Source organism: Osmerus eperlanus, chromosome 10 (assembly GCF_963692335.1).
Source record: "Osmerus eperlanus chromosome 10, fOsmEpe2.1, whole genome shotgun sequence".
In the NCBI taxonomy this organism is placed as follows: Eukaryota; Metazoa; Chordata; class Actinopteri; order Osmeriformes; family Osmeridae; genus Osmerus; species Osmerus eperlanus.
The window spans coordinates 10,933,973-10,960,158 of record NC_085027.1 but is presented as its reverse complement, the minus strand read 5'-3'; the positions used below and the strand labels follow the sequence as shown (position 1 = coordinate 10,960,158).

Below are 26,186 nucleotides of genomic sequence, written 5' to 3'. Positions count from 1 at the left end.
GGGCGGGGCGCCCCACTAATATAATGGTAGAGGAAACACTGTATATATAACATAAACATACATTTTTAGATTGAGAGCAGGGAATTATATTATACTGTGCAGACCAACAGACCCAGCTTGTTCGTCACACTACAGAAATGCACAATCAAAGTTATGCTGGTTGTTAAAAGAAAGCGCGACAATACCAGCATGCAAGATTTTGCCTATTTTTCCTCAGCTTTGTCATGCACAAAGAGAAAAACTGTTTCTGTTAGTTCATTTTTATCTTTTCGGTGCAAGTTGCACCAAGGGACATTATATCAAGATGGAGACAACAGCAAGTGCATCCAATTATGAAACGAAGCCTCTCAAACACAGTCAGGCCCTCAGGATACTGTTAGGCTGCAGAGTTGTGCCTCTCTCTTCAACCCTAAACCATGTTGCATGTCTCCTTAATGACAGTAGCATATCCACACCATTTCTTCCTCTCAACAAATACATCTTTCTTCCCCCCCCCCCCCTCGGTCTGTGCTTAATGCCGCAAAACACCCTCTACCCACTACCTGTCGTATTGTGTTATGGTTTATGTACTTGCACAACACACACACACAAACACAGCGGCTGTTCAGTATTATAAAAAGATGTCCTTGCTGTGTCAGCAAGGTCTGCTTTGATCACTGGGCAACATGGTAGTCCCCCAGTGTGCGTGTATTCATGTTTAGAGAAAACATTGTGGCTAAAAGTACACAGTGGGGAATGCACAAGAGACCATACCATCTGCACTCAATGTTCAACAGTTCAATGTTCAGTAAAGTGACCAATGAAAACATGCTTGATTTTCTATACATGATGCATTCAGTCAATGACATGAAAAGACTAACTGAGAAATGGGTTCTAATGTGGAATTCATACACTCATGGAAAAAAAACTGTCCCTTGTGTTTTCAGTGGGGCTCCTCTGTATATCTGTGCTATAAGAAGTCGGTGGCCAAAACCAACATGATAGCCTACAAAGCAGGTGAGGGATGTTTCAATCTTTTTCCCTTTGAAACGTTAAAGTGCACCCAATGAATCAGGCAATATTCAGCCAGTTGTCTGTGTGGGCCTTGTGTCTATTTCTCTTTGTTATCGTAAGCCTGGAAATCTCAATGCTCAATCTCTATGTTCTGTAAATACAATCGCCAAGTTCATAATTCCCAATATCCTAAGTTCATATAGATAATCACTATCTGGTCTAAGTGGTGCATTGTAATCTTTAAAGACTTAATGCTGTCCAAGATCCTAGGTTCTGTTTTCAGAACATGGTCATCATTGCTGTGTCATGGTAGGGAAGTCTCATTTCACCAGGTGTTTAGAAACTTCACACAGTGGCCACATTGTTGAGGATGGTAACATTGAAGACATGTTTCTCTCTCAGAGAATGGCCTCTGATCAACCTTTGAGAAATGACATGAATGTTATATCAGAATTACAGATTGTAATAAACTCTTTTTGCTGCTTTTTAACCAGTAAATCGTTGCATTTTCCGTGCTTGTAAGGCAGTACTAAGTCCAATGTTCAACACCCTGGATTTGAAATAGGTCATGTGAGGGTATACTTTGCTACACAGGCGTGTTACGGCGTGTTAAGGTGTCAGACGGAGGGTTCTTGGTTAAGTACACGCATGCTGGGGTTTTCCCCCAGCAGACTTGGGCTGCTGCTAATTTAGTGATTCCTCTATTGCTCATTGTGACTAAAATGTCCTTAACTGTCCCCTCTCAAATATTTTGTGCCAGTGGGTGGGAAATAGAACCAGATGTTACTTCCAACAACAGGGAGATAAAATCCTCAAACAACGGAGATGCTTTGGTTTTCATGCTGGCCACCCAGTTCTGTTGGTCTCAATACACACACACGCATGCGTGCGCACACACACACACACACACACACACACAAGGTTGTTATGATACCAAATAACAGCATGAACTAATTCCACATTAAGGCCAAACCTCAATGGTGATGCAACTTCTAGGCTAACTCCCATAACATTATCTCAACCTTGTTTGGTAAGTCTAGACCTTGAATTGCTCGACCAAACCCTAACCCACTTTTATTTTATAGACCCACCTCAAATGTATTTTCCAGACCATTATTTGACATGCATCTATACAACATTGACTCAACCAAAATCCCAACCCTGAATACTTATGCTGTCATAACACCCAAGGCCCAGACCATCTGTGGCCTTCACACTGACGTGGCTGATTGGTATCTCAGCAGAGCACGTCTGGAGTGTGCGCTGCACACTGAACACAGTGATCTCATCTGAGCTGTGTGGATGTGTCGCTGGCATCAACTACCCGAAGCAGAGCCTTGAGGAAACCATACCTAGAAACTGAATGCACATGTTGAGTTCAGTCCATCTCTTCTATGTTAGCTGATGTATTACTAGGGCTGTAATTAAACAGATGTCATTGGATCTTTGGCACAAAGATCTGTTTTAAAACGACTTCTTTAATTTAAAAGTTAGAAAAGTTTTTTTTTTTTTTTGCCAAATATTCTATATGGGAATACAAGGTTCTCAGTATCCAAATGGCCTAAAATCTTATAGTTAAACAAGCATTCACATGGTATGAATACTATGTTGTTCATTTAGCTAAGGGTTAATTAGCAAGGAGTGAGGGTTTATTTCAAGTCCATAGTCTGTTGCCAAACATTGATTACTTAGCGTTGCACATAATGATAGTGATTGTGATTAATTGAACTAGCCTAGCACTTTACAAACTATGCTCCATAGGGACCTTAATTGATTGTTAATTACAGGAGAACATTTGCGTTCTGCTGCTACAGAACTCGATTTGAGTGCTGTCTAATTCTCTTGTTGTTGGGGTTTTGTCTAGGTTTGTTCAGCAGATACCCAGAAGAGGACTATGAGTCGTTCCCTCTGCCAGAGTCGGTCCCTCTCTTCTGCCTGCCCATGGGGGCCACTATCGAGTGCTGGCCCGCATCAACCAAATACTCCCTCCCTGTATTCTCCACCTTCGTCCTGACCGGATCCTCTGGAGAGAAGGTGACACTCTCACTCAAGCATGCTTCCTCACCACTGACCTTATCTGCTTGTAAAGATTCCTCCATTAGATGCACTCATACACTGCCTCCTGTATTGTGTTCCAGCCACACTGCTGACACATCTAGGCACTCCCCATGTGGGGCACTAGTGCAAAAGCTAATAGTGGTTAAGGGAAAGAGAAGTTCAGTGTGTCAGAACCCCTCCACCCCCCCTATTTTAAAAGAAGCTTCCAGTTCCACCTGGTTATATTTCCCCCTAACAGTAGCCTAGGTGTGAGGGAGAAGCATTTCTCACTGCTAGTTGGCTAAACCCTGCAGATGTCTCTCTGACACCAAGTGCAGGAGCTGTTACTTGCAAGTCTCATCTCCCAGTCAGTAGTTCCACAAGCTGGAAGGTACTACTGCCTAGCAGGGGGTTCGCAAAGTTGCACACAGGAGGGCTCTCCTCGTTAGGTATCACCCAGAAGTTGCAGTCTGTCGTTGCTGTAAACCGTCTCACTCCAAATGTTGAAAGAACATAACTACATCGATGGCCAAAATCAAGTTGAAAGGTCTTTGTCCAGAGTGGACAGCAGGGCTCTCGCTACATCACTGATGACTGGTCGAATTAAGTACTTGACAAGAGCTGCATCATCACTCAGAAGCAGCACACAGGCACCATTAGTTTCCCACTATCTAACCCCCCCCCCCCCCCCCCCCCACACACACACACACACACCCCACACACACACACATGCCACAGAAGTGGGCCACTGGGTTATGACCATGGGTTGGTATATGTTTGAAATATGTTCCAAAAGCTCTGGTGTAAATGAGTACAACTGACCCCACTCCCCGCCTACTGTTTAGAAAGCAACAGCCGCTCAGGCTGGAAAGCTAAACATGGGCTGTTAGGGGTCAGAGACGAGGGCTGGCGGGCAGCCCCGCGTGTTTGGTTCTGCTGACTGTTGAGCGAACCCCCAAGAGAGAGCGTGCATGCGTGCGTGCGTGCGTGTGTGTTTTCAGAAAGGCGTGTTTGTGTGCGCTTGTGCAAGTGTTTGCCTAGCCGTTGTGCTGTGGATGTTTTGCTGAGCGCAGTGTGTGTGTTGTAAACTGAACTGTGTCATACCCGGGCGAGGTCAGAGAGAGGAACGGTGGGAAGCCGGCCCGCTGCCTCTCACTGTGTAAAGGTGTTGCTCCCTTTAGAAGTCGGCATGTAGGCCTTTGACCCGATCATACACAAACACATCACAGGGACGGGAACCCGCCTCTGTGTTTTGCGAGCGTATGTGTGTCACACTGCCAAAGGCAAAAACATCCCCCCCTGAGAAAGGTTAGGATATGACCCACAGAACAGATAAGCATGTTGGCTGTAATCTGATACAGATTACAGCCAACGTGATGCGAAGAGATACAGAGACATTTAGTCGTATTTTTCCTTCGATTCCCATTGGAGGTCGGCTATATTCAGGGAAACCCTTCCTCATGACTCACCTGTCTGTATGTGCTTGTGTGTTCACCTCTCCAGGTGTATGGAGCAGCCATCCAGTTCTATGAGCCCTACCCACAGGAGTGTCTGACAGACCAGCAGCGCTCCCAGCTGGGCATGCTAGGCCCTGACCCCCTCAAGAGCCCCCCCAGCACTGCAGCCACCCCCACATCTCCCACCGGCCCCACGGCCAGCGTGCCGCCCCCCCGCTCCATCTACACCAACAAGTGCATCTGCCTGCTCTCCCACTGGCCCTTCTTCGACGCCTTCCGCAAGTTCCTCACCTTCCTCTACCGTTACTCCATCTCCGGCCCGCACGTCCTGCCCATCGAGAAGTGAGCTTTCAGTTTCCCTGAATGAAACCTGCTCTTGTTTCTTTGTTTTGTTTTGTTTGTAGACAAAATAATGTTGTAGCTCTTTGCCTTTAAGTTTTTTTTCCCCCACCCTGTCAACTAAAATGATGCCAGCCCTGTTTTAAGTCGTTTCAATACCAACAAGGGGAAGGTTTTGGTCACACATTGTATGAGGGTTAGACTCATGCCAACCGTGTTTTACGGCCCAGTTACCAAATCTGCACCATGCAGCAGGGATGTGATGACAGATGAAGCACCCCCACACTATATTTATTTGAGTTATTTCTGGCCTCACAAACCTCCCAATCTCTTCCTCCTTCCAGGCACATCTCCCAGTTCATGCACAAGGTCCCCTTCCCCTCCTCACAGAGGCCCAGGATCCTGGTGCAGGTGAGTCTGCTGATGAGTTACGGCCTACATGTATGGATCTTTTCACAAGGTGCTTTATTGAACATGGAGACACACAAACACACAAAGTAGTGCCTGTCCGAGTGATGCATCGCGCCGCCATTTTGGGTCTGAGGTGATACCCATGCATGCTGATTTGTTCACTTTCTCCTCTCATAGCTCTCGCCTCACGACAGTCTGATGTTGAGCCAGCCTGTGTCCTCGCCTCTACCTCTCAGGTAAGGTTGTTTGGTGTTCTACCCACAGGACCTATAGGATTTACACTGTTCACCTTGTAGTGGTTTCCTATTCCCTTTTTGAAACAGGTGATTGTTGGGTACTATGCATGTCAAGTTGAAAACATTGTGTGTTTTGGGGGTATTGCAGTGGGGGGCGGTTCTCTACGCTGCTTCAGAACCTGGGTCCAGAGAACGCCGTCACGCTCTTGGTGTTTGCTGTGACAGAACACAAGATCCTGGTGCACTCCCTGCGGCCCGCGGTGCTGACCAGCGTCACCGAGGCTCTGGTGTCTGTGAGGAGTTACTCTACCAAAAAGCAAACGTCTTTTTAGATTCTTTATTTGATTTGCTAATAATTTTTAGCAGAAGCACAAAATCATTATAGCTATAACACGTGCAATTGTACCAATGGAAATATCATTTATACTTGTAGACACAGTTTAGGAAACATAATAACATCCTGACCTCCAATATTGCCATCCTTCCCTCCTTTTCTCGAGCTCAGATGATCTTTCCGTTCCACTGGCCGTGCCCGTACATCCCCCTCTGCCCGCTGGCGCTGGCCGATGTGCTGAGCGCCCCCTGCCCCTTCATCGTAGGCGTGGACTCACGCTACTTTGACCTCTACGACCCCCCGCCGGACGTCAGCTGTGTGGACCTAGACACAAACACCATCTCCCAGTGAGCACTGCTTCTGCCACGCTCTGAGCTAGGGTGTAGCATATGTCAGTTCCATTATACATAGAAACTGGGAGGCCCGGATATCAGGTTAGGTAAATGCTGATGACTGAGGCCAGTTCCAAAAATATACAGTCCGGATGCACATGCTGTACTTTATCTAGTAGATTCATTAATTTTTTTGGGTGTAATGTATAGATACTCAAGCAGTTGCATGGAATATAGTAAAGTTACATTTTCAATAAATAAAAGGTTTAAAATTTTTTCATTAATATTTTTGGGCTTCCTCGAACACTCAAAGTGAATTTGTCACGGGTACAAGAAAACAGCCAATTATCCTTCACAACCCATCCCTTTGAAGTATCTTGAAAAAGGCACTCGCGTCACAAATGGAGCTTGTGAACATGGGGCAAAAAGAGAAGGGATTTACCACCAAATAAAAATAACACTTTAGCAATGATGTGTTGAAATCAAGACCAGGATAGATGTGTTCAGCTGTGCATGAGTAACCTTGTGGATTTAACTCAACAGAAATTCTTTTGAAGTTGAGTTTCTTTAAACTGTTATTTTAGAGCGTTCATGTAAAAATTAAGGACTAGAATAGAGTACAGTTCAATGTAAAAGTATGCTCTAGCCACAAAAACCTAACCCCAAACCTTTTACTTTGTACTGGACACCTGATTTACTATATTCCTTAATAGACCTCATGCTTGCCAACCTGTTTCCCTTTTTAAGCTAGGGAAGTGGTGACTTTCAATGTAAACAGAGCACACGTACCAAAGAGTGAGGTTTGGTCAGGTGGCTTCATTTGGTCTTCATGTTTTGCCTGATACCCTGTGGTCACTTAGCCTGCCAGACACACTCAGCAAACCAGGGTGGTCCCCGGCACAGCCTTCAACGCTCATATTTATTTTGCCCCCTCCCCCAACCTCTCCTGAGCTGACCATGTGCTTTTGCTTTACAGCAATGAAGATAAGCGAGCCCTGACTTGGAAGATCCTGCCAAAGAAAGCCTGTAAAAACCTGATGAATGTGCTGAACCATCTCTACCAACAACTTGTGGACGGTGAGTAACTTATGAACAGAACAGCAAAAACCCAGGAAAGGAACCAAAACCAGGGTCAAGTATTGACGGGTTGCCAGATGTGTCTCTGGTTTAGTCAGCTTTTATGTCATTGTCAGACCAGATTTGAAGCATATGTAGTAACCAGGGTAGGTCACAGGTCCAGTCATGTTGGAAACTTTATCAAATCACTGTTTTTATACCTTTTATATTGTTCCATTAAATGGGACGAGAATATTCTGGTTCATCTGTAAGGCTCACAAGGAAGTAAACTTGTGCTGCTTTAGGCCCTACTCCTTAATAAAAGATGTAGTTGTTTTTTAGTGGTGGTTTTCAACACTCAACATTTCTGATGACTTGACACTACATGCCAATACATACTTTGTAAATATGCATCCTTTTTTATTCTCCACTCTCATCTCCAGCTCTTACTGTCCTCATTATGTCATTGTGGAGTTTTTCCTCTGTTATTTATGAAGCTCAGTAGTTCCAAAGAAACAAGGGGACCTGTTTTTTATTGAGTCGGGAAGGGGGGGAGTGGGAAACAAATAATTTCTTATTTTTAAGATGCAGCCAGGCTGAAAATCTAAGCCGTTGCTGCTTGAGTGCCTTGCCCGGAATATTGAATATCAATACACCCGTCTGGGCAGCAACTTCATAGCTTCAAGGACCTCTTGAAAGTAAATCTCCTATAGTTCCTGGTTCTTGTTGTTTACACTTTACGTCCATCAAAAACCAAATTGAATCAATGGTAATCAAAGAAACTATTCTGGCTCCAGAACTGTGTTCAACCTGCATTGCAGTGCTATGTGATCATTTCTACCTTTTGTTTGTGCTCCTCCAAATGCTTTGCACTTGATGGGTTCCTCATTTGAATGCCAAATTCGATTAGAGTGCACTATATAGGTAAATACAGTGCATTAAATTCCTGTTGAAAGAAGAGATATTGTCAAACTCACTGCGCCAACTAAAACACACACAGGGTGCAGTGCCTGCATAAATGCAAGCCAGCCCTGCTCTACCCATGGTCAATGGGATGGCACATAAACATCCTCGACTAACCTCCACTCTCTTGTCCCACCCTCCCCCCAGGTCAACAGAGGCCAGACGGTCTCCTGGAACTCAGCATGAGCGACTCGTCCGAGCTGAGCTGCGGCAAGAGCCTGCACACGCTGGAGATGGAGATCCAGGAGGCTTTCCTGCGCTTCATGGCGGCCATCTTGAAGGGCTACCGCTCTTACTTGCGACCCATCACCCAAGCTCCCTCGGAGAAGGCCACCGACGCCAGCTCTCTCTTCGACCTGCAAGGTCAGGACAGACTCTCGCACTGCTTTAATTAACTATAGGTTTAATTTAAAGGCACATCTCTAACGGGTCATTTCTGCCCCTAGTCCCCAAAATCTTTGAATAAAATCACGATAAATAGCATAAGATGGCATATTAATTGTTTGTCATAAGACTCTGATAGTAACACTACAGCCCAGAGGGGAAAAGCACAATACATGATCAAAACAAGAAGCTTTGGAAAGCCCTTCTGACATCATTTAGAATATACCTCCCTGTTGTCACCTGTTGATCTTCCATCTTGATGGATGCTGCGGCTGTGGCCCTCGTCCCAGAGATTTATACGTGCTTTGTCTAATATACATCACACTTGTTTGTCATTATTTACTCCCTCTCTGTGTGTGTGTATATATATATATATATATAGAGCCATTTTGAACCACGGGCAGTGTAGCGTTACATCATTAGTAGCGACAGGTTTATGACAGAAGATAATAAAATTACCCCCAACTATCCATAGTTCCCCTTTTCCCTTCCCAATACAGCTGGTCTGCCTCAGACCCAGATGGTGTTGGTTAAAGCATGAGAGGCCTCTCTCAGGGACTGGATGGAAGGAACATTTGGGTGTTTGAAAGGTGTGTGTGTGTGTAGCAGTCCAGCGAGCTTGTGAGCAAGAGTTACAGCTGTTGAAAGCTCCTGAGGATAGTCTGGAACAAAGCCCTCAAAGCTCGCTAATACAACATCTGAAATTAGTTGGGCTGATCTCATTGCTGTGAAAGACTCACTAGAGCCAAGGCCATGTGTAATAGGAGAAATGGGATATGCAGAATAAGCACTGGAGATTTGAAGGGACCCTTGCAGTGTTATACATAATATAATGACTTGAGGGAACTGCACTTTAATTTTGGCTCTGATTGTTTACTTACACACACACACACGTGCCAGTCCATCTGTGCATGCTAGCTTCGTGGAATTGGAAAGGTTAATTCATACCCAGGCAGGTGCCAAAGGGGCAGTTGCGTCAAGGGGGACTGGCCTGTCAGGTGACAGGCCATTGTGTTGGGGGCCACATTGCCCGTGTGTGAATGTGTGTGTGTGTGTTTCGAGAGAATCCGCTTTCGTTATGTGCTTTACCACCAGGACACAGTACAGAGGCTTGGATTCCTTAACTGCACTGAGAGCCAATTGTCGTTTATCCTGGTCTCTCACACCATAAGGGCCATTAGTCACACCAGCTGGATGTTGCCATATCGTTATGCATCTTTATATGATTTATACAACATTGTGCTGGTGTGCATCGTGTGGGAATCTGTTATGTTCAGTGCTATCCATTTTTCATTTGTGAGGTTGGTTTACCTGTCTTGCCTTGAGACTAAATGAAATAGTTTCATTTTGTTTGCTGAAAGTATAGATTGAACCAGATAGTCATGGGCATGTAGTGTATCACATTTAGTTACCACCTATTAGAAAGTGTCACTTTCACAAATTGCTGTGCAATTGTTTTGTCTCCTTAGTAGTTACTCTTTTTCATTGGTCTTGCTTTAGTGTTAATCATAATGTATTGAGACTGTTATTATTGCGCTAGATGCTGATATAAATCACAGTTGTTCTCCAGTAACTGGACCTTTTTCTTTCCGTCAGGCTTCTTAAAGAGTCGTGACCGCTCACACCAGAAGTTCTACTCCCTCATGACCAAGACGCAGATGTTCATCCGCTTCATCGAGGAGTGCTCCTTCGTTAGTGACAAAGACGCCAGCTTGGCCTTCTTCGACGACTGTGTGGACAAAGTGAGCACAGCTTTCTAAATCATCCTCTGCGTCAACCTCTGTCCAATTCTCCTGAACTATTCAAATGTCGCTTTTCTCCCCTCCCCACCATTATTTTTCCTTTTTTCTTTCAAGTTTTCTTCTCTAGCTATTCTGTCTATCCTGTATGACTACTCGTCTCCAGTAATATTAGTTGTGACCATCATTCCTGGCTGCTCTCACCTATCGTTTAAACTGAACATGCCTCTCTCCTGTCCTCTCCTGTCCCCCCCTTTCTTTCTTTTTCTCTCTTCCTGCCTTTCTCTGCCTCTTTCCTCTTCTCTGCCTGCCTGTGCGAGTAGCTGTACAGCTCAGAGCGCAGTGCAGAAAAAGGAGGCAAGGTAAGTGTCCTTTTGTGCCTGCTGCGCTCACTGTGACCTCCCTGTTTTGAACATTGAAAAGGTACATTGTAGTCCAGTCCAGTGACCAGATCCAGACTAGAAGTGAACATGCGACCCACGTCCTGCCTGTAGTTACAAACTGCACATAAAGGGCCTGTCAGTTTTGCAACCAAAAGCAGAATTCCTCCAACTCGAACTCTTTGATGCACTTTCCACACTCTCCCTGTATTGAGTTGTAAGCTACTGTGTAATTTGCCACCTAAGCACTTACAGTAATACTGCAGATCGCAGAAAAATGATTTCTGGGGCCAAACATTTCATGACTCCAGCAAGGTACTATAGAGCTTTATTGCAGCTCAGTGACTTCTATAATGCTTGATCGAACATTATGTTATGAGACGATTCCTCTAAACTGCTCCATTTGTCTCACCCAGTCAGTTTGCCCGGAGAGATCTTTTCAATGCTGAACCTAAAATCAAAAGTGATCTGCTGCATTTCAGAGAGTGTTTGTCTTTCTGTGTTTGAGAGATAGAGAAAGGCGGGGAGTGAAATCATTTTTTAGCAGGATTGTAATGCCACATCTGGATAATGTCATGCAAGATGTTGATTATTAGAGGTTAAATTGATAATTGACACCAAAATATCATTTTCCCACAATGAGGCTTTGTAATTGACCGTTTTGAAGTAATTGAATTGAGGGCCACATGCAAGGCTCTTCCCCTCCTCCCCTCTCCCAGGCTGATGTAAGCAGTAACACTCACTCATCTCCTCCCTCAGTGTCAGATTTATACTCTGGTAATCCCTGTTGATACTCTCACTGTGCTATGGAGTCCCTGGTAGGATTAAGAGGTCCACTCTCATAGGACTACGCAAGCTCCTAAGAGTTCATCCCACTCAGTCTCCCTGCTACACAAACACGCACACGCACACGCAAACACCCTCTACACTCAGATTAAATAGCTTTGTCTACGTACTGTACATATTTTACCCAACTGTCACTCCCTGTCCCCTTGCGCGCACACAGAATATTCCCATACTCCCTCAGAGAGCTGCATGTTCAGTCCAACAGGACTCAATGTTCCTAAGCAGAAACAAAGAAAAACAACTAATCTTTGCTTCTCAAGCTCAACAATTCTTAGTGGTTATTTTGCTTTGCCTGTCTGCACTTTCAGTGACCTTTTACACATTCAAGCAGATTGTACATTTTCCTCTTGCTGTTTATTCGTGAAGTTAAACCTTATTTGTGACAAAATAAATTGTATATGATTCAATAACTGTCTTGAGCACTACACTCAAGAAGAGATTTACATTTTTTGAGGAAGTGTTGAGGTATACTTGTGCCAAACTGTACTAGTGCTTAAAACAAAAACCAGAGTTAGTTTCTTCCAGATAACACGGCAGTGGTCTGTGATGGGACAGGTGGTCTGTGATGGGACAGGTGGTCTGTGATGAGACAGGTGTTCTGTCTCACACCTGACAGAACTCAGGTGTGAGACAGAACACACCTGTGTTCTGGGTGCGAGCTCCTGCCAGGTGTAGATTTATTGAGTTCAACCACCAGCGTTTTAACCCATCGATTTGTTGTTGCACTCCATAAATCCTCCCTTTCTGAAGTGTCTACAGCTTGCGTGTACATTTTCTTTCTGCCATTTCTCTCTGTCTCTCTCTTTCTACACACACGGGTTAAAAAATACAGATATATAAATAATAAAACCTACATTTAAATATTATGTACACATATTCCAGTCTCAGACATCATCAAGCCCGTAACTCAGAGTTTCTCAACCATCTTCCCGCCAAGGTGTGTTTTCCGTAGAAATCTTTGGTCTCTAAAAGCCCATTTGTTTAAGAACCAGACAGCGAAGTAAAGTACCCATTCAAAAAGCACTTAGTGCTAATGCTCTTATAATTATTGCTTTCTACTGTGGAGGCTAGGAAATGATATACCTGTCTTTTTTGTGGTGCCAGTATAAAGAGATATTTGAAGGAGAGATAAAAAAAAAAATACAAATCTTTTTTTCCCACAATGGGAAGAACGAGTCATTTTAGGAAGAGTAGGATATAGAAAGAATGAGGTAATGGGGATAGAAAGGATTTGTGCATTAGAGATGAGAATGGCAATTACATCCTTGTTTTGACAATAGCTTGTGCACATATAATTTGATTATGTTTGTGATTCTCAGGGGCTAACATTCTGCTACTGAGAGTAGAATGAAAAGGCTTGGTTTCCTTTTATTTTTCATCATCAGGCAGCATTTAAAGTTTTGCTATCAAATAGAAAAACCAAATACAGCAAACATTTTTGTTGAATTTTTGTTTATGCTCTCTGCCCATCTGTGGCCGTATGTGATTAGATAAGCAACTGGTGCTGCACCAAATGTTTTTAAGATGTCTGAGGGTGGGTGGCACTGATGGAGTGGCAGACCACACCGGGTGTTTGCCGTGCTTAATGCAAAACCTGCACTCATAATGATAAGAATAATGGGCCGGTTATGTACATCAACACATTTTTTGTATGCGCTACAGTCCCACTGTGCTTGGTCAATAGAGCTTCATCAATAAAGCTAGACAGAACCACTAGCTTTATCGCTAGCTCCACCTCTAACACTGGCACAAACACTTCAACCTCATCAGTAGACCCTTCAGAGGATTGACACTGATTGATGAGTGAATCACCAGGAACTATCAGGGAGTACAGAGCGAAAAGCAATTGAGATGGAGCCCACACTCCCCACTCCACAAGCAGTTTGTCTGACAGTTGCTGCGCACAGCGAGAGACAGACGTAGAGAGTGAGAGAAATGGGAAGACAGAGAGAGAGTGCAATTGTGAAAACGAGGTCATCCGCAGTCCTCCGCTCTTGTGAACAACCAGCACAGACAGTTGTCTCTATCAATAGGAGCAAGCTCATACTGAATTGTTGGGGAGAGCGAGGCTGTACCAGCTCTGAACTGTATATTGTTTTCATGTCTTTTTATTCAACCTTTCCCCCAATTAAATCCTGTTTTACAATGTCCCCACCCCCCCAGGTGGACAGTGATAAGCCGGAGGAAACCAGGCTGATAGAAATTGACGAATCCCAACGCAGCGAGCACACAGTGTTCATCACGCCCCCAGAGCTGCCCCCTCTACCCGAGGGGGAGGAGTACCCACTGTGCTACAGGTAGGGCCGCTCGTCCGCTCCGTCAGTGTGTCAGGTGTACAGGTGACGGTGGCTTTGTCTCGCCTCACCATGCGTGACGTGTTGGGCCTCTTCCTACAGCTACGACGGCTTCCCGGTGTTGAGTCTCGACCTGTTCGACCCCATGGAGGGCCTCCGAACCCCGGCCTCTCGCCTCGCCGCTCGGCCCAGCTGCCCCGCCAGCCCCGCGCCCATGTTCAGACGCACCAAGCAGGTTCATGAAAGCACACACAAATTCCCACAAACACACACATATATACATACACTCACACATTAACACACACACACACACACGCATAAAACAGTAAACAGGTGAAGTATACCCAACCTCATTTCGTCTTCACAGGAGATCAAGTCGGCCCAGAAGATCGCCAAGAAGTACTCGTCCATCCCCCAGATGTGGTCCAAGTGTCTGCTGCGCCACTGCTACGGCCTGTGGTTCATCTGCCTGCCCGCCTACGTCAAGGTGTGCCACTCCAAGGTGCGGGCGCTGCGCACCGCCTACGACGTCCTGCGGAAGATGCAGACCAAGAAGCTGCAGCCTCCGGACGAGGTACAAGGCTGAGAGGGAACCTCACGTTGAGGCTAAAACTGGGGGGAAATATATATTAGTAAATAAAGATTACGATGCTCTGTAATGTTCTTTTGTTCTGTGATGTACTCTACTGAGTGTCAAAGCCCATATCATCATCTGTATCAGTCATCATGTGATCATCTCACATTTCAAAGCCAGGGTAACATACAGCAGCCCTCCTCTCTCTCTCGCTCTCTGCACTCCCAGGTGTGCTACAGGGTGCTGATGCAGCTGTGTGGTCAGTACGGGCAGCCTGTCCTGGCCGTCAGGGTCCTCTTTGAGATGAAGAAGGCCGGGGTCCACCCCAACGCCATCACCTACGGCTACTACAACAAGGTGAGGGCCTGACTCTGGAACGATCAGGCAAAGCACTGGAACATCTCGTAGGCGGACGGTGCGCCCCGTGATATTTAAATGTAGACTTGAGTTATTAATCTAAAACTTTCCTGGAGAGATTTTTAGAGATGCTTAAAGTTTTCAAAGAAGACCTTGTCTTTTGAATTTATTTTTGGACCGATATCAAAATGTTGGCTATTTACCTCATCAATGTTATGTTTTTGATCAGGCAGTCTGGAGTCTGCCTTTAGATAAGTAACATACGCTGACATTTTCAATCCTCCAAGGTTGTTACCCCAGCCTCTGTAATCACACATGGCTTCAAGATGACTTGTGAGTCCTCAAACCTGGCAACCCGCCATCTATCTGGCAACCTAGCAGTAAAAAAAAAGAAGAAATGAGTCGATTGATGTTCATTTGCGGTTATCAGACAATGTGGCCTTGGTAAAGGTTGCATCAGTGTCCTTTACTATCTTTGCCTCTGTGACATTCGGTGACAAATGGCAGCCACGGGCGGTGTTATTTTATCTCGGTAATCAATGGCTGCTTCAGAGGCACTGATTACTGTAGGATTTTTTCCCCCATCTTCCTCAGACGCAAATCATCTGAAGCAGACGGAGGATGAGACTGTTTTTGCATGCAAGGTTTTAATCTGTGTCTGGGCAGCCTGTTGATGGCTGTGTGTGGCAGTCTGTGTGCCTATATGTGTGCTAACAGATGAACCGATAGCAGGACTGTGAGAGGTGAATGCCCCCCTCTCCCATTGGACTGTGTGTGTGGGGAACGTGTCCTGGTGGCAGGGCGAGCGGCTGTCTGGATCACACACACTCTGACTGGCTCTTCCAGACAGCGTCCCTGCGAGGATTGGGCGAGCCTCTGTTGTCATCACAACGGCACGTAGGGCTCGTCTCAGCTCAGCAACCTAATTTCACCTGGCCAATTATCAAGAGCCTTTGCACAGGGACAGCTTCGACTCACTAATAAACACAGCTTCCCTTATTCCACTGCCTGCTAGAACTGCATAGCAATTGGCTGTGTACGTGCCTCTGTCAGTGTTCCTTTCCTGTGTGGGAGGTCTTGTACTTTGTGTGATGTGGACTTGAGACAGAGGACCAAAATACGTTGTTGTGGGAGTGAGGGATAGCGTGTACCTATTGTAACCTTCAAACGTAGCTTGGTATGCATAGACTGCCTCCTTTCTTCACCTTGTCATCTTTTTTTCACCTCTGAACCTCCTTCCCCCTTCCTCTCCCTTCCTGTTTCTCATCGCTCTCCTCTCCTTTCTGCTCCTCCATCCCTCCGTCCTTGGGGGAAAAACGTTCTACTTCCTGTCCTCCTCCTCTCTGCTTCTCTCGCCCCCTCCTTGTCCTCATCTCCCTCTCTTTTGACTAAATTCCCATATTCTCTCCTCTTTCCTTCTTCAAACCTCTACTCTCTTCCTTCCTGCTAATCTTCCCTTTACTCCCTTTTCTCCTTCCCATCCTCCTGTTCCCCTCTGCCTCTCCAGGCGGTGCTGGAGAGCACCTGGCCCTCCAGCACCAGAGGCGGCTACTTCCTGTGGATGAAACTGAGGAATGTGGTCCTCGGCGTGGCCCAGTTCAGACGGGCGCTACAGAAACAGCAGGCCCATCCCACCCAGAGCCCGTTGTCAGGTAAACGCATGACTCAACAAGGCTTTCCTCGTGAATGTGAAATATTGCTTATGTTATGTTGTCGGGGAACACCACCGGCTGTTGCTGTTTTCCTCAACAGTTTATACAACAGCAGCACTAGAACTCCACCATCCACAATCCTGATTTTTTTATCTGACATTTACACTGTCTTTTTATGATATATGAAATAGACATATTAAGCTAGTGAAAAACAATAGTCTGAGTGTTACTGTACACAGCCTAGCTCCTCTGCATGCAGCTTAGTGCCCCCCCTCGCCCCGCCCCTCCAGAGAGCACGCCAAATCTTCTGCCTGCAGTCCCCTGCTTCCTACAGCAATTACCCCCTTCTTTTCACTTAACCCCGACTGAGCACAGCACTCTGCATGGTTCCAATTAACATAATATTGATTTAGAGTCGGAGCTTTAAGTATGTTTGAGAGGGCAGTGGGAGAGGTGAGGTGTTCATGAGAAATATGATGAGTTGTTCCTTCCCCTTTTTGGTCAACTTAACGTATAGACCAGTAGACCTGTAGGTCAGGACACACATATATAACTTCAATTATATTCCAGATATTGCTCCATCGACCCCCCCAACCTTCTTTTAATTGACCAAGAACGTGGAGTTGATTAAGTGACCCAGACCCCTCTCCCTTAGTGTTATCTTTGTATTGGCCTCATCATCTGTCCGTAATTGAGTTGGACTCACTTGATCTCTCCAGCCAAGAGCACATCTACTTTGACAAATAAGCTCACGCATTCTCTCCTTCTTCACCCGCACAGACATTGCCGGCTTAGGCACAACTTTACCATGATGGGGTTAGTGTGTTTTTTCCCCATAGGATCTGTTGTTCATCCCTCACAGAAGGTCCTTTATTCACTGCTTGTCCTCAGACGTCCATCTAAAAGCAAGCTCAGATCCCGCATTATATACACTAATCCTTCACAAGACAGGCCAGTCCACATCACCATTCACAGCAGTTGTTATTTGCGTATATTTATGAGCTGTCAGTCGGTTAGTCTGTTTTAACTGACACAAAGCAGCCATTCCAAAGTAGGATGACCCTAAACGGCCTCTCACTATTGAGTCTAACTTTCTGGGTTGAAGTTGGCCTTCAGGACACAGATCTAGACACAGATCAGCTTAATCACCTTAACTGCATCTTCTGATAAAAGGAGATCTGATCACAGATCTGATCTTAGAACGGTGTCTCATGGGTCAACTTCATCCAGGCCTTCTATAAAACTGAGAACCCTGGAGCAAAGATGGGCACCAGTTTCCTTTAACGCCTTGTTGTCTTTGGGCAGATGGCAGCGACCTGGACGCTGTGAGTCACGGCAGCCTGGATAGCTCTAACACGGCCGAGCAGGGCCCCTTCGCCACTGACTCCATCAAAGTAGACCCCACTGACGATAGATCTAGCACAGGTACACCTTCAAAATGGCGGCTGCCTGGCCACGACCCTCTGGGGCATCCGCCATCTTGTTCCGCCTTTTTTTTTTTTTTTTTTGTTCTATTCCACCTTCTTCTGAACCCTCTCTTTGATTTCCTCCCCTCCTCCTTTCTTACCTCCGCTTTGGCTTCCTTCCTCCCTTCTCTACATTCTTTCCTCCTTCATCCTCCACTCGCATCGTGCCTGATCCTGCCTTCTATTTTGTCATATCTCCCCCCCCCCCCCACGTCGCTGTTTGATCCTCCCATGTTCTGTGCTCTGTGCCCTGTCCTCTAACCCATCCCCTTACTCTGGCCCTGCCTGTGTGTGCCCTTGCATGCAGTCGGCCCCGGGGGTGGCGGTATGGGCTCGGAGGGCCGGGGGGGCCTCTCACACAGGGGGGGCTCTGAACCCAAAAAGCCTCCCCCCCACCTCACAGGTAAACCTCTCTGTCTGTTGTGTGTCGGTCTGGAAATCCCTTTTCCTTTGTCTGACTTGTCTCTCTCAACAGCTCTCTTGTGCCTTTCTGGCAGAAAAGAACTGGATTCCACCTCTCTCTCTTCCCCTTCTCTTGCTCTCTCACACCTTTACCTCTTTCTCCTCTACTGTTTCTGTCTTCTTGATTTTGTATCGTTTTTCTCAACCAATTTCGCTCCCTTTGATAAAAGAGAAGAATCAGTGTCTCTAATGTCCGTATCTCTCTTTCAGTCCCTGTATCTGTTGCTCTTTTGTGGCCACACTGGCCTGGCCAACCTCTGGTCCACTACACTCCTTCAGCTTATCCCTCCCTCTCTTTTGTTGTTTTACACCTGACTGCTCTTAAAGTGATGTGTGCAAGCTGAGAAATAGCCAGGAGGCCTATTTATTTTGATTACGTTGAAAGGATGGTTGTTATGGATATTACACCTCTACTGGGAGACTTTTAGAGAATACAAGTCCTTATAACACAGGAAAAAGGCTTTTGTGTTGCAAAGGAGGGAGAGCTTGTTGCTCACTGCGCGAGTCAGGAGTCATCAGTTTGGCTGGGAGATGCTTTGTGTAGGAATCCAGAGGCGTGCAGCCTCATGGTTTATTGAAAAGAGGACAAGCCGGAAAGATGAAAGAGAGTGCTCATCATCTGACAGCTCGTTGCCTGGAGACCCAAACCTGGCTTCCCCACCGTGCAGCAACATGGATAGACAGACATGGAGAAATTGAGGCGGGAATAAAGGAAAGACAGAGCCTTAAATAGCATCGACTCGACAGATAGCCGCTTTCGTCATACTGCGTGTACCGTATAGCCCTAGTTTATTATGCGCTGTAACACGGCTCTGAAGTTCCATAACTTCACTTTTCTGAAGCCCCGAGGATGATGAGCCTGTTCTTTTATTCAGATATCTCACCAGATGAAAGCAGAGAAGCTGCTCCCTCATGCCTGTATAGAGCACTGTTGTAATGCAGGCATATCATACTCTACTCAACTGTATGAGGTGAACCAGGTGCCAATGCAGAGATAGGGAGAACTCGACAGTTGAACTCACTTGGCTAAGGCCTGGAGTGTTTTCTTTTCTTATTGTTTCCTCATCTGTAGCTTTACTAAAGAGACAGGATTTAGGTTTAGCTGGTTTAACACTCCCTGTTTTGCTACTGCTAGGACATGAAGAACTCTACATGTTGTTGTGTTGTGCATTGGAGGCATTGTCAGTTGTAGCAGTAGTTGTACTCGTGTATCTAGAGGGTTGCAGCCATTAGCTAAGAGTTATTTCTGACATGTTTCATTCCGATGTTTCAGTGGTGTTGACTGCACAGTACGTGACTTGTATGTGGATGTGTTTCTGTCTCCTCTCTCTCCTTCTCATTGGCTCTTGCTCATCATCTCCCTCTCCTGTCTCTCGTTCCCACCTGAATCTCCCTCCCTCGCTCGCTCAGGTGATCAGTCAGACCTGGGCTACAACTCTCTGTCCAAAGAGGAGGTTCGTAGAGGAGACCCCACAACCCAAGACGCCATCCCCGACAAGGACGACAAAAAAGAGAGTGACTGCAGCTCCTGTGAGTGTTGCCACAGCAACATCTATACCCAAATATTTTGATCTACTTCCTTTCGCGCTTTCCATTTCCATACTGTACAAACATACGCTCTTTTACGTGAGTCATTGTTTACACTGATGCTCGACAGTGAGAGGTTGTTCTATCGAGGGCTAGCTTGCTTTATTTGAATATCTGCCACCCTCTAGTGGATTTTTATTTGCAAGTCGTTATAAAATTGCCGTTCTACTTCAGGTGTTTATTGTGTGTGTGTGTGCGTGCGTAGTGTCAGAAACAGAGAGTGCTAAGGGCAGTGGGGACTGCCTGCCCCAGCTAGATTTCCCAGAAGTCAACGCTCCGTTCAAGCCCCGCCCTGGTATTGTCCGTGGCAACTGTCCCTATGACAACACAGTGTGTGAGATCAAGGGCACAACCAGCTCGGGTAATAACACATTATTAAAGGAAATAATGTCAGGACATATTTTTACTTGCCTAAGTGGATATTGATATAAATATGAATACATTCCCCCCCCCCTCTCTCTCTCTCTCCTTCCCACCTCCATCTCTATCCCCTCTTTCCCTCCCTCCCCAGGCCATGTGGCCGGTCTTCTCTTCACCTCCTCTCTTGAGGAGATAGGGGTGATCCAGAGCAACAGCCTGCGCCGGAGACACAAGAGCGCCCTGGAGGAGTCGTCCTCGGCCAGCGGGGGCCCTGCCCTGGACTGGCAGGCGGTCCGCGCGCGCAGGCTGAGCGGGGACACGGTGGGCGGCGGCACAGTCCTGGGCCTGGGCATGAGCCAGGCCGAGACCGACCCCGCCAGGATAGCAGAGAACCTGGGCGCCGATGCCAAGATCCTCTCGGGAACCAGCTTCACCACGAGGCCCCGCTCGCTGGCGCTGGGCGGGCAGAAGGGAGAGGAGGGTCGACCAGGCGCCTCCAGGGTCCAACAGCACCTCGAGGATGCAGAGGACAGGGAGTCGAGCGATGACGATAAGGGCAACACGGATGCCATTTTCGATTTGGAGGACCTCGATTTGGACGGGCCTACAATGGAGGTCGGTCCCGTCAAGAGCGCCAAGAAAGCAGTGGGTCGCAGCGCCAGCTACGCCGGCGAAGGCACCCCCCCGGCCTCCAGGGGCACCGTCAAACGCACCGGCATTCAGACCGGCTTCGACCCGCTCTCCCTCCTGGCGGCCCAGTCGGAGTCGCAGCAGGACCAGGAGGAGGACCAGGACGGTGACGAGGACGAGGTCAGCACCCCGACCGTCCGCCGCCACCTGGCCAGGGAGATCGAGCTCTACATGAGCCACATGGGCAGCCCCCTGAGCAGCCGCACCCCCAGCATGGACCTCCAGGACCCCTCCAGCCCCCTCCTCCTCCACCCCGCGTCCACCCTCTCCGCCCCGCGCCGCGCCAGCCTGCCCCACAGCTCCCCCATGAGGACCGGGGGCGTGCCACGCTCCAGCACCTACCACTCGCCCTCGCCGTCCCACCTCGGAGCCTCCCGCCAGCGCCTCTGGTCCTCCCCGTCATGCCCTCGGTCAGGCACCGCCACCCCCAGCCCCCGGCCCAGCCCCTACAGGGAGAGGGTGGTGGGCGACAGCCAGGGGATGACAGCCTCGCCCTCATCCTCATCCTTCGCCCTGGACTCCCTCCTCACCCCCACCTTGGACGTGTTCAAGAGCAGCATGTTCTCTGCTGGAAAAGGCGTTGCGGAGAAGGCCAGTCGCTGGTATTCTCGTCTGGCCACCTACACCACCCCCACTAAGGTACAATTGGATGTTTTTATTGAGTTATTTTCTATACGTACTTGAGTGATATTTTGTGCCAGCAACAGTCATTCAGAACTACACTGCCCCCAGGTGGCTACTCAAAGAATATACAGCAATTTGTAACCTGTTGCTTTGATGAAAAAACTATAAATGTCAAAATTCCATGCAAATGTATTCCCCCTAATGACTCCCTTCCCTTTCCGCCCTCTTTACCCTCCATTATTCCTTTTGTTCTTTCTCTCTACTACTTATGTTCACCTCCCCCCGCCCTTTCCTTGATCAACTGTCTCTCACTGCCACTCGCTCTCTTTCTTCCCCACCCTCGTCCCCTCTCTCTCCCTCCCTCCCCTCTCTCCCTCCCCTCTCCCTCTCCCTCCCCTCTCTCTCTCCCTCCCCTCTCTCCCTCCTCCCTCCCCTCTCCCTCCCCTCTCTCCCTCTCTCTCTCCCTCCCCTCTCTCCCTCTCTCTCTCCCTCCCCTCTCTCCCTCCTCCCTCCCCTCTCCCTCCCCTCTCTCCCTCCTCCCTCCCCTCTCCCTCCCCTCTCTCCCTCCCCTCTCTCCCTCCTCCCTCCCCTCTCCCTCCCCTCTCTCCCTCCCCTCTCTCCCCTCTCTCCCTCCCCTCTTCCTCCCCTCTCCCTCCCCTCTCTCCCTCCCCTCTTCCTCCCCTCTCCCTCCCCTCTCTCCCTCCCCCCTCCCCTCTCTCTCCTCTAGGATGGTAACAGTGACCGTTTGAGCGTGTCCTCCCTGGGGATGGGAGACCCAGACTGCTGCTCCCTGCTGGATGAGGAGGGTTACGGAGAACCAGATGGGCCCATCTCCCCCCAGAGGAACGGCCCCGCGGGGCCCTGCAGGAGCCCCAGACGCAGCCCCCTCCGCTCCAGGCTGGAGAGCCCCACCCTGGGCTCCAGCTCTGGCCGGACCCCAGGTGAGACCTGCCTCAGCTGCTAGAACAAGCTTTACAGTACATACCTACATTAAGTACATACCAGAGATTCTCCCCCACAGTCCGACACTGTGACATCCAGACTTACCACCAAAACTAGACATGGTTAACATACAACAGAAGACTTGGCTGGTATGTCTCAGTTATGGTACGGACATAGCACAGACACTCACATAGCTGACACACTGAACATACCGTCAAAATACCTTTTATGCAAAACATTCATCAAAAAGGTTACCTGTATTTGTTTCAGGCCAATCTACCATGAATTGACGGGAGGGGGGGGGGAATACACTTGAATAATGTAATGCCCTCAGTAGGTCACTGTGATGGTCTACTGTGGCAGTCTGGGGGGAGAGTACAGCTGGAGAACCCAGTCAAACCTTACAGCATCTAACACGACTGTATGAAACTAGACTGATGACGTGCAATTGCAAAGCCAACAATCAGACCTATAGATGGCTCAAGATGAACGCACTCTGATTGGAGCTCTTCACTCGGCCTGTTGAGACACTGATTTGCGTTCCACTGACAGTTAACATGCAGAATGTTGGACCGTGTTCATTGACTGTCAATGAGGAGACCAAGTAGATGGGGAGGAAGCTACAGACTGCTACAGTATGATCCTCAGACTGCTACAGTATGATCCTCAGACTACTACAGTATGATCCCCAGACTGCTACAGTATGATCCCCAGACTGCTACAGTATGATCCTCAGACTGCTACAGTATGATCCCCAGACTGCTACAGTATGATCCTCAGACTGCTACAGTATGATCCTCAGACTGCTACAGTATGATCCCCAGACTGCTACAGTATGATCCTCAGACTGCTACAGTATGATCCTAAGACTGCTACAGTATGATCCCCAGACCGCTACAGTATGATCCCCAGACTGCTACAGTATGATCCCCAGACCGCTACAGTATGATCCTCAGACTGCTACAGTATGATCCTCAGACCGCTACAGTATGATCCCCAGACCGCTACAGTATGATCCCCAGACTGCTACAGTATGATCCCCAGACCGCTACAGTATGATCCCCAGACTGCTACAGTATGATCCCCAGACCGCTACAGTATGATCCTCAGACTGCTACAGTATGATCCTCAGACCGCTACAGTATGATCCCCAGACCGCTACAGTATGATCCCCAGACTGCTACAGTATGATCCTCAGACTGCTACAGTATGATCCTCAGACTGCTACAGTATGATCCCCAGACCGCTACAGTATGATCCCCAGACTGCTACAGTATGATCCTCAGACTGCTACAGTATGATCCCCAGACCGCTACAGTATGATCCCCAGACTGCTACAGTATGATCCCCAGACTGCTACAGTATGATCCCCAGACTGCTACAGTATGATCCTCAGACTGTAAACAGGCAAAGCCTCATGATCTTATTCTCTCTCACTGTCCCTCTCTCTGTTTGCTTGACCTTTTCTCTTTCTCTCTCCCGTATCCTTCTGTTTTTCCCTTTCCATCCCTCTCTCTGTACACCTTTCATTCTTATTCTCGCCCTTTGTTCCTATGAACAAAAACCTCTCCCTCATACATCTCTCTCTTCTGTGTGTGTGTCCCCAGGCGGTGTGCTCTCTCCTCCTGGCTTCCCTCTCCCAGAGGGGGCCCAGTCAGACCTGGGCTCCTCCCTCTACACCAGCAACACCAGCATCTTCCACAACTACGCCATGGAGGTGACATCATTACTACCTCTACTGCAATCCCCACTACAACCACTGTACTCAATACTAGTACTTCAACCAGTACTGCATCTTTATGTACTGCTAGGTTTACAAGCACTACTATACTGTAACTGTAAGGACTATTACTACTAGGACTACTAGTAGTATTTTCACTACTAATACTACTACTGCCATTATATTATTACTGTTAATATTATTAAGTTCTTACACAGTGACAGTGAGAACTAGCTAAACCAACATATCAGTCAGAGAGCCATGGGGATACAATATCGCTCAGTCAGGGGAGCTGTACTATCCCGACTCTTCCTGACGCCATCTTGTCTCTGTCCAGCTGCTGATCTCCAGCTGCTCGCGCTGCAAGACGTGCGACTGCCTGGTGTACGACGAGGAGATCATGGCCGGCTGGACGGCCGACGACTCCAACCTGAACACCACCTGCCCCTTTTGCGGCAACCCCTTCCTCCCCTTCCTCAACGTGGAGATCAGGGACCTGCGCGGCCCTGGGAGGTACGACCGCCTGCATTTAAGAGATTGTTCCCGATTGGATTTCATATTACCATTCGTCCTCCTCTCCTGTTGTTCCCCTTTCTCTCTCCCTATCATTCTCTTCTGTCTCTGGATAAGAGCGTCTGCAAAAAAAAAAAGACTAAATGTCTCTTGTCCCTTCTCTACGTATCTGCCCTTGTTTTGAAATCATATCACTACCACAAACACTATTTCCCATCTGCCTCTCTCCATTTCTCCTCGTCTCCCTCCACCTCTCTATTTCTCCTCCCCTCCAGGTTCTTCCTGAAGAGCAGCCCGTCTGCAGACGAGGCGGCCTCCTCCTCCTACTCTGTGTCCACGGGCCTCGACACGGGAACGTCCACGCTCTCCACCCCCTGTCCCACCACCGCCCTCTCCCCCCCCTCTCCCAGGATCACCATCCAGGAGTGTGCGGGGAATAGCAGGTAACTGCTATTCCCCAGTTGAATCGTCCTCCTTAGAGTGACCCTTTGTTAGAGTAGACCAGCTAGCTTTTCTCTGTTCACTAATGACGATGGTCTTGAGTACTTAATCCATCATAAAGCTCTGGACCCTTTCCGAGACCAGGCCAAGTAGCTACATAGGAGCGCTGACTTGGTGCTCGGGTCTTCATCCTGACAGAAAACAGCCCAGTAAGCTGACATAATCAAGCTGCGACGGCTTTGGATATTGGTTATGGTCACGCAAGACATTGCATGAGCTTAGCCTCTTGTGTCGTAGGTAAAACACCATGAAAATCAAATGTGATTGGATTTGAAAAGCCCTGACCAGGCTGGAAGAGGCCAGCGTGGAGGGACCTGCCCAGGTGTTTGGGCCCTCTGTCTGTTTACTGGATATTCAGCCAGAGGCCCGACCCTCTTCTGTTGTCTCATTAGAGAATGCTTTTGAAGTCGCCGCTCAGCATCCACATGTTGTTCATCTGCATTGTAAAACAGCAGCAGTCCCCCAATCTGCCACACCTGGCTCCTGCTACAGCGTGTCGTGGGCTTGTGTACCAGTCTGCCAAAACATATGCTTATCTGTTTGTGTGTGTGTGCCTTTGTGAGGATCCACCAGATTGCTTATGTGTCTTTCTGTATGTGTGTGTGTGTGTGTGTTTGTGTGTGTGTTTCTCCAGCAGAGTTTTGTCCTCATCCAGAGCCCAGTGCATAGAGATCCCCAGCGAGCGTCGCCAGGGGACCCTGTCTCCGGGGGCCCCCATGGCTCGCAGCGTCAGCGCCTTCGGCCCCATGGACGAGCCCCCCAGACTCAACCACTGGCTCCCCACCAGCGGCAGCCTGCCCAGCCGCCTCAACGAAGCCACCGTGAGCACAAACACACCTATGCACACCCTCACTCACACTCTGACGCTCTCTCTCGCACGCTCTCACAATATCTACTGACTCCGTAAAGTGTGTTTTCATAAACCCTCAAAATCCTG

The 26,186-nt window shown here is 47.9% G+C and overlaps 1 protein-coding gene across 10 annotated transcripts in view; it reads left to right on the top strand.

The window, feature by feature from the left end:
- LOC134027780 (C-myc promoter-binding protein-like) overlaps nt 1-26,186 on the top strand; it is a 41,440-nt gene that overhangs the window by 10,553 nt on the left and 4,701 nt on the right. For 2 of the 10 annotated variants that reach the window (XM_062470875.1, XM_062470877.1), the window contains exons 4-29: nt 927-996; nt 2,858-3,027; nt 4,534-4,829; nt 5,171-5,237; nt 5,415-5,473; nt 5,622-5,766; nt 5,979-6,154; nt 7,116-7,216; nt 8,306-8,521; nt 10,139-10,284; nt 10,605-10,643; nt 13,671-13,804; nt 13,904-14,036; nt 14,169-14,375; nt 14,604-14,732; nt 16,240-16,384; nt 17,690-17,809; nt 18,158-18,253; nt 19,723-19,842; nt 20,105-20,260; nt 20,411-21,588; nt 22,301-22,514; nt 24,123-24,232; nt 24,573-24,748; nt 25,024-25,191; nt 25,884-26,070. In XM_062470875.1, coding sequence (XP_062326859.1) covers nt 927-996; nt 2,858-3,027; nt 4,534-4,829; nt 5,171-5,237; nt 5,415-5,473; nt 5,622-5,766; nt 5,979-6,154; nt 7,116-7,216; nt 8,306-8,521; nt 10,139-10,284; nt 10,605-10,643; nt 13,671-13,804; nt 13,904-14,036; nt 14,169-14,375; nt 14,604-14,732; nt 16,240-16,384; nt 17,690-17,809; nt 18,158-18,253; nt 19,723-19,842; nt 20,105-20,260; nt 20,411-21,588; nt 22,301-22,514; nt 24,123-24,232; nt 24,573-24,748; nt 25,024-25,191; nt 25,884-26,070 — 4,758 coding nt within the window. The remainder of the gene's footprint in view (nt 1-926; nt 997-2,857; nt 3,028-4,533; nt 4,830-5,170; nt 5,238-5,414; nt 5,474-5,621; nt 5,767-5,978; nt 6,155-7,115; nt 7,217-8,305; nt 8,522-10,138; nt 10,285-10,604; nt 10,644-13,670; nt 13,805-13,903; nt 14,037-14,168; nt 14,376-14,603; nt 14,733-16,239; nt 16,385-17,689; nt 17,810-18,157; nt 18,254-19,722; nt 19,843-20,104; nt 20,261-20,410; nt 21,589-22,300; nt 22,515-24,122; nt 24,233-24,572; nt 24,749-25,023; nt 25,192-25,883; nt 26,071-26,186) is intronic. The other 8 variants (XM_062470876.1, XM_062470878.1, XM_062470882.1 and 5 more) reach the window with 8 other exon arrangements.